At 42.4% G+C, this 7,567-nt stretch overlaps 1 protein-coding gene across 1 annotated transcript; it reads right to left on the bottom strand.

Moving 5' to 3' along the window:
• Nucleotides 1–998: 998 nt before the first annotated feature.
• LOC120787599 (guanylate cyclase soluble subunit beta-2-like) lies at nt 999–6,513 on the bottom strand. The gene is made up of 6 exons (XM_040123293.1): nt 6,334–6,513; nt 4,458–4,554; nt 4,106–4,209; nt 3,833–3,934; nt 1,915–2,008; nt 999–1,240 (listed from the first exon to the last, which is right to left on the bottom strand). The coding sequence occupies exons 1-6, from the start codon at nt 6,511–6,513 to the stop codon at nt 999–1,001; spliced, it is 819 nt and encodes a 272-aa protein (XP_039979227.1).
• Between the last annotated feature and the right edge of the window lie 1,054 nt (nt 6,514–7,567).

Below are 7,567 nucleotides of genomic sequence, written 5' to 3' on the forward strand. Positions count from 1 at the left end.
AATCAAATCACTGAAGAGGTGCACTGCATTTCAACGTTGTCCAACAGAGGGCAGCATAGACCTGCCAAATCTGCCACCGCAAAAGCACTTCCAGTAGTTTTCATGAGGAGGTGAGACGGAGCTTTTTCTTTTTGGAGGAAGACGCATCATTGATGCCAAAATGACAGTCAACTATCCAGTCACAGTTTCAGGGCAGGGCCATAGGGAGAGCTTTTTGGTAGTGACATGAGCTGATAGCAGCCATAACAGACAGAATTTCACATTAAAACAGTTTCTTGTGAGGGACGATACCATTGACTGTACAATTACAATTTTTTATTTCAATGATCCAATATCGATTCTGAAAAATGGAGGATAGTGTGGATTGACAGGAGAAGACAGGAGAGACGACCCGCGGTGCGCTAGGATTTTATAACTGAGCTATGACGAGGACGCACACTTTCATTTTAGGACTGTGTGGAAATCTGATGTTTTTCACATCACAGATGATGAAGAAGGACACTAAAGTTTGAGTCTACAGATCAAACATGAAGCTAATATGAATGGATAAAGGGTTTGGTGTGGGGCAGCTGCTCTGCAGGTGTGCTGACCTGACACCAATCGGGATGAGGTGTGAATAATATATTTAGATAAAAATATATGAACCACGAGCACATGACAAATTAATATAATGAAGACAACCCATGATGTTACAATTCATCTTGTGGGAAACATGAATGTCTGAATTAATGGCTCTCAATCCAACAGTTGTTGAGACATTTGCCATGCTCACGTGTTACGCTTCATGTACTCATTTTACATATCAACATGCTCTGTTTTCATTAAATCAAGTTCATTTTATTCATATAATTTAAATTTATACAGCCCAATATTACAAACCACATATTTGCCTCAATGGGGAAAATTACTGTTGTTCTCATAGAACTAAATAAATGCCACCATTTGTATTGAACTGTTTCTTATATTGTTCATGAACTGGGCTGCCATTTTGTCCAGGACTAAGACAGGACAAAGACTACACCAACTAAAAGCTGCTTTCCTACTTTTTTCCTCTCCAGCTGGTTGGTCAGCTCCATCTCAGCTAGACGTCGTTGGTTGAGGAGAACCAGGTCTCTGGTGACGTCATGCTGGGCCAGGTCAGCCAGGTGAAGGCCGACATCTTGAAGTTCCTGTAGGCTTCGTAGCTTCGGAGAACACAGGCACAACATACAGCCGAGAGAATCCATCCACAACATCTGACCTGCAGATAAAATGAATACAGATTAACATATGGACGGAATTGCATTGCAGTTATTATTTCAGCAGTTCCTGACCCTGTTCTTGGTGTCCCACTGCCCTGCTCATTTTCCCCTTTTCTCTGCTCCTACTTACTTGCTCTCTCCTCTTAGAACCTGGTGGGAATAAGGCCCCAATGTGCTCTCTTGCATCATATTGATCCTCCACCCAAGTTCACGTTGTTTATCTTGGTCCTGCATAAAGTCATTTTTGGTCTCCCAGATATCAGCACAACAAGGATGTCCACACCGAGGTTGTCCATCACCATGACAATACTGTGGTGATTGCAGACTGAGAAAGAGATGAACCTCAGTGTGACCCTGGGCGACGATTGGCCACAGAGTCAGTCCAATGACCCTGTGGTTGCTGATCTCAGACAAGGCTCTTCTCTGTTCTGGCCCAACAATGGTGGAATGAGTTCCTCAATGAAGTAAGGAAGCACAGACATTGCAGATTTTTCCCATGGGGTAAAAACCACCTTTTCAGACTACACCTCCATGCCCCATACTAGCACTTTCTGATCTTTTATTTCTTAAAAAAAAGAAAGTTTCTCAAAAAATACAACTAGAAGAAGAGTAGGTTGATTTGATTGGTTGTGGGGGTGCTGTGATTATAAAATGTATTGAAGTGCCGTTTTACCTCTTAGTTTGAGCGTGGAGTGTTTGTCTTTGTAGTTCTTCAAGACAAATTGACTGTTGATGAATTTCCTGATGCTCTCAATTTTAAAAGTCACCTGGAGGACAGAGAAAGAGGTTGCACAATACTGCTTTAATGTTTACTACTGCTCACTGCAACAGTACTATTCTACTAAACTTCATAATTCTCTATTTGGCTTCAAGTTATAATCCTTAAGATTTTCATGAAATCAAACCCTGGTTTTATTACTATTTATAACCCAAATTTCTTTAGCAACAACCACTCTATGTATTTACATTCAGAAATGACTTTTTTATATAGTAGGAAAGGAAATGTCAAGGGATTCATGAAACAGTGCATGTACTGTATATAATCCAGGGTTACTGTTTTTAATTTGAGCTCAGTGATATCGGTGATGTTAGCTGTTCACTCTCTCACAGCTGTATCTGAGTAGTACTAATTTACTGCTGCTACAAGCCCGACATTGCCTACTGCTGCTAGTGTGCATTACTAGCATTCAGCTGGCAAAACACAGAGTGCCTCCCATTGCGAAGCAGTCACAGGAAACACAGTGTGTTTGTCACAGAGGTAAGTGCTGGCAACTGCTGAGCTGTTAGATGAAGAACTGCATGCAACTGTGTCCTGCCGTAGTGTGGAAACCTGCTCACGCCACGTGGGTTGTGAAATGAGACGGCGGTTCCTGAAGGCTTGATGGAAAAATGAATTTGTGGATTAAAACCAGAGGTTTTCAGACTGTGAGGCAGGCTTCCCCAGGAGGTGGTGGAAGGAGTTGAAGGGGGGTGGGGAGGGAGAGACGGGAGGCTACGATACTGTGTGAGGTAAAAGCAACAGGTTCTAAAAACAACAGGAAGTCCCTTACTGTACTGATTTGGCCCGGTTACAAACAGAGTCAGGAGTCGCAGCACCAGTCATGGCCACAACCACAGCACATGGAGGCCATCTGAGGGATTTGAAGCAGCAAAATAAAGCGATGTTTGATACCAAGAGCATTGCAGCCTGAAACTACAGAAGCTAAACTGAAATGCTGGAAATATCATCAAAAAACTCAAGCTGGGTTTACTTGCATTTGTCTATTTGTTAACTCAAATAAACTGAAACTGATTCCGAGCCTGTTCGCACTCTCTACTTTGGATCCTATTTTAATGGCGCAATGACCATTGCAAAAATATTTAGGTCTGGGATGCACGGCATGACATGAAAATACATAGAGTGCAGTTTTCTACTTTTAGTTGATACAATGACTGTAAAAATAAATAATATAAACAATAATAATTTCAGCCACATTTCTGCTGCATCTTACATTGAACATGGTCCAAACATATCGTACTTGATGTCACAGAACGCCACTTTTGCTGCAACAGGAGGCAATGATGCACATAATTTATGAGCCCTGGTAATCTGACATCTCCTCCGTGAACAGGCAGAACAAATACTTATAACTGACCAGTCTGATGTGCGTAAGATGAATCAAGGTGGGCAATCCTGAATAATGGCACTGCGCTGCACTAATGGCAAATCGGAGGCTGCAGACTTATCACACAAATCTGTCCCGTTTTAAAGAGGGTGGAACCATTTGCTCTGGTATTTAGTTTGCTCTTGTTGCCTACACAGGAGCACTTGCTTGGTCACATACATGCGCGCATATTTTCTGCATTTAAAGACATACTAAGCAAATTGAACCTCTAAGTTTAGACAAATACCTTCTTCACATAGGTGTCCTAGTAAGGTCAGGGTTGCTTAAGCATTGGGCAACCCCAGGATTAATAGCTGTTCTGTTCTTTCCAGTCGTTACTGTACTCTCCTGTGTTCCTCTCTGCTGATATATTTTAATGTACTTTGCTACGTTTCTCACACCTCTGTGACTAAATTTATGACTCTTGGCTCTGTGACTGTATTTTACCTGTGGGTGTACAATGGTGAAGTATTGGTCCAATGTAGCATCTCTGGCATGAAGACCTGGAACAAACTTTTGTATGTTCACCCCTGTCTGCCTTATCTTCAGCTGAAAGTAAGTCAGGGTCAGAGACCAGAAATTGAGAAAGACCGATCGGCGGCAGTAACACAAGGTATCAGGATTCCACTGCAGTTTGTGCCGATGCCAATGATTTGAATAAAAAAGCAAGTCCAACACTTTCACGAAGCTACTAAAGCACACAGACACGTGGAGCCTTACATCTTCATCAAAGACGATGTGAAAGGGAAAAGCATTGCAGAAAGCCTTCTCTTCCATCCACAGCTTGTGCGGGTAACATGGACTGAAGGTGCACTGGTGGCTACCTGGGAAGTAAATCAAACACACCCATTCCATCACTGTGGGATAAGCTACTCTTATTATATATGTAACTTGCCACAGATTGGTTGGGAAAAACCTTCTCCCCCTCCCAAACATGGCTAGCATTAACACATACAATCTGATTCTCAGGATGGTCGATATAAAAGCAGGCCATGCTTCAAACAAAGAGCTTCTGCCTTGTTTCAAACAGCATTTGAAACCCCTCCCACCCACTCGGTGTGGTTGTTTCTACCAGGCACAATATGGTGCAGGCCCTTCCTGTCAGAATAGTAGTGAAGCAGCATCCTCCCATCATGTGTCATCTCCACTCGGAAAGACGGCGTATTCATCTCCAAAAAAAAAAATGGAAAAAACTCTCAGGATAGTTCCCACTACAAGGTGCAGTTCACGGAATTCCTGTTTCCTGTTTTTAAGTATAACACACAGTAGTGCTTACCACACAGTATTTATTAAAGGTGTCTAAAAGTGGATTGTATGCATGGATACATGGGGGCCTGATGGGTGATCAATGTGTCCTTTGTGTATTTTTTAAGCCACTTTTGCAGGTTAATCGAAACTGTGAAGTGCTGCTGTTGGGTGAAAACAGTCCTTTGTTTATGCTGGAGATAACGAGAAGATGTCAAACTTCTTTCCCAAGCTTTAATTTCAGAGCATTTCCACACTGGCCCTCATCCCCGCAAATATTATACAAAATACACAAAATATTATAGAAAAACTCTCAAGGAGGCAACCTGTGGGCTACATTATGCACTGTGCAGCTGTATTAGGTAGGAAAAAATAAAAAAAAACGTGTGATAAATTTAAAATACTCAAATTAAAAGATCAGGATAAAAAAAATAAGTTCCCCCCTCCTCACAAAGCAAGTTTGAGTACAGATTCTTAAGAAAGGCTTTTCATATTTTCACAAAGTGAAAATGGATTGGAGAGAGGAGACAGAAGAATGGGAGAAAGGATGCAACAATGATTTAATATTTCAAGAAAGAGATGAAGGAGCAAAAGAGACAGAAACTGATGCAGAACCAGCCCAGTTATCCAATCAGCCAGTCATGTGGCAGCAGGGCAGAGCATAAAATCCTGCAGATACAAGTCAGGAGCTTCAGTTAATGTTCACATCAAACGTCAGAATGGGGAGAAAACGTGATCCCAGTGACTTTGATGTTGGTTCCAGATGGGCTGGTTTGATTATTTCTGAAACTGTTGATCTCCTGGGATTTTCACACACAACAGTCTCTAGAGTTTTGACTCAAAATGGTGCTGAAAAGAAAAACATCCAGTGAGCAGCAGTTCTGTGGACGGAAACGCCTTGTTGGTGAGAGAGGTCAGAGGAGAATGGCCAGACTGGTTGGAGCTGACGGAAATGCTACGGTAACTCAGATAACCAGTCTTTACAACTGTGGTGAGAAGAAAAGCATCTGAGAATGAGCAACACGTCCAACCTTGAGGTGGATGAGCTACAACAGCAGAAGACCACGTTGGGTTCCACTCCCGTCAGCCAAGAACAGAAATCTGAGGTTTCAGTGGACACAGACTCCCCAAAACTGGACAGTTGAAGACTGGAAAAATGTGGCCTGGTCTGATGAATCTGGATTTCTGCTGAAGCAGCAGGTGGTAGAGTCAGAATTGGGCATCAACAGCATGAATCCATGGACCCAACCTGCCTTGTGTCAACAGTCCAGGCTGATGGTGGTGGTGTAATGGTGTGGGGAATGTTTTCTTGGCCCCCTAATACCAATCAATCATAGTTCGAATGCCACAGCCTGTCTGAGTATTGTTGCTGACCATGTGAATCCCTTTATGGCCACAGTTTACCATCTTCTTTTGGCTGCTTCCAGCAGGATAATGCTCCATGTCACAAAGCAAAAGTCGTCTCAAGCTGGTTTCATGAACATGACAATGAGTTCAGTGAACTTCAGGAAGAAGAACTGAGGCTGTTTTGAGAGCAAAGGGAGGCCCAATCCAGTATCAGTGTGGTGTTCCTAACAAAGAGCCCAGTGAGTGTAGTTGAAAATATGAAAAAGTATTTGCCAAAGCCTGGTTGTCGTCTTTTAGGTATGAGGAGTCGCTGGCTCTTAGTATACCAACAGGAACAATGACACACCCGAGCTTACCTGATAGGACAGAGCCAGGTAACTATGGAGAGCGTCCAGATTTCCAATGAATTCCATTAGATTTCCTCCCAGTGTCCTCAGCATGGTGTCGTAGCCCGCTTGCTTACAGAAAATAAAGAAATGTTCTCCGAAAAGCCGAAGAAATACGTCAGCAGGAACATCTGAAACATCAGAACACATTCAGAGGAACACTGTCACAGAACTTTATACATCTTTTAGTACATCCATGAAATCTGTCACTCATCATTTTGTAGTCTGGCCTCCCAGTGCACACGTGTTTGTCTAATTAAAGCACTGGCAGCAAACAGATATTTAATTACAGCCTACTCCCAAATGTATGTACAGGATAGATAATCAGACCCTTAGGAAGAGCTTAGGGTCCTGTTGACATGCCCTGAATAAACAATTATTGTTATGTATTATACTATACATCTGTGCCCAGGGGCCCCGTGTTTCACAATCTATCCATGTACCTGCCAAATGTAACCTATACATGCATAAATAAATAATCTTCTCGTACAAAGCTGTTTCCAGCCGCTATTTTGGGACCTATTCACCTGTTACAGATGTGTAGTGTACCATGTCACACAATGTTTCTTCAGACACTGACATTATAAAAAAGGAAAATAAATGAATAGGAAGATTATGTATGAAATAATGGCTCACCTGGGAGTAAATTAGAGCAGAACCTGAAACTGCCGACATGTAGCAATCCTTTCTGCACAAACTGTTAAGCAACCGCTGCAGAGTTTAAGAAGTTACTGTTTTCCTCCAAGTCAGCACCACATACCATCAACTGCCAGATCACTGCTACAACATATCGACGAGGCTTGCACATTTTGAGGCATTCTAGGCATCAAGGCCGGAAGAACAGCCCAGAGGTCTGAGTTAGCAGGTTAGCTTACAGCGTCACAAAAATGCATGGCCGAGTATGTGGCCAACACATTCTTCTTTTCAAGCTAAATATAAAACTGGTGACGCTTGCCTCCAAGTGAAGCTTGCAGCATGCATTTGCAGTATTGTTTGGTTAGTAGTTTTTTTGTTTTGTTTTGTTTTGTTTTTTCTATGCACCCTCCATGGTTTTAAAGCCATTATATAAACATACACTGGGTGTAACCTGCTGGATTTCATCAGGGACATTGTTAACACCTGAGTTAGCACGTGCACACACACAGGTTCACACCTCAGACACCGACATGCTTTCATTTTCCACATTTATACCAGCTCTATATGT

This window comes from Xiphias gladius, unplaced genomic scaffold (assembly GCF_016859285.1).
Source record: "Xiphias gladius isolate SHS-SW01 ecotype Sanya breed wild unplaced genomic scaffold, ASM1685928v1 HiC_scaffold_296, whole genome shotgun sequence".
Lineage (NCBI taxonomy): Eukaryota > Metazoa > Chordata > Actinopteri > Istiophoriformes > Xiphiidae > Xiphias > Xiphias gladius.

Coding starts and splice junctions, on each gene's coding strand:
- LOC120787599 (XM_040123293.1), bottom strand. CDS start 6,513: ATGTGTTCTGATGTTTCAGATGTTCCTGCTGACGTATTTCTTCGGCTT. Junction 4,210..4,457: donor CCTGCACCATATTGTGCCTG/GTAGAAACAACC, acceptor TTTACTTCCCAG/GTAGCCACCAGTGCACCTTC. Junction 3,935..4,105: donor ACATCGTCTTTGATGAAGAT/GTAAGGCTCCAC, acceptor ACTTACTTTCAG/CTGAAGATAAGGCAGACAGG.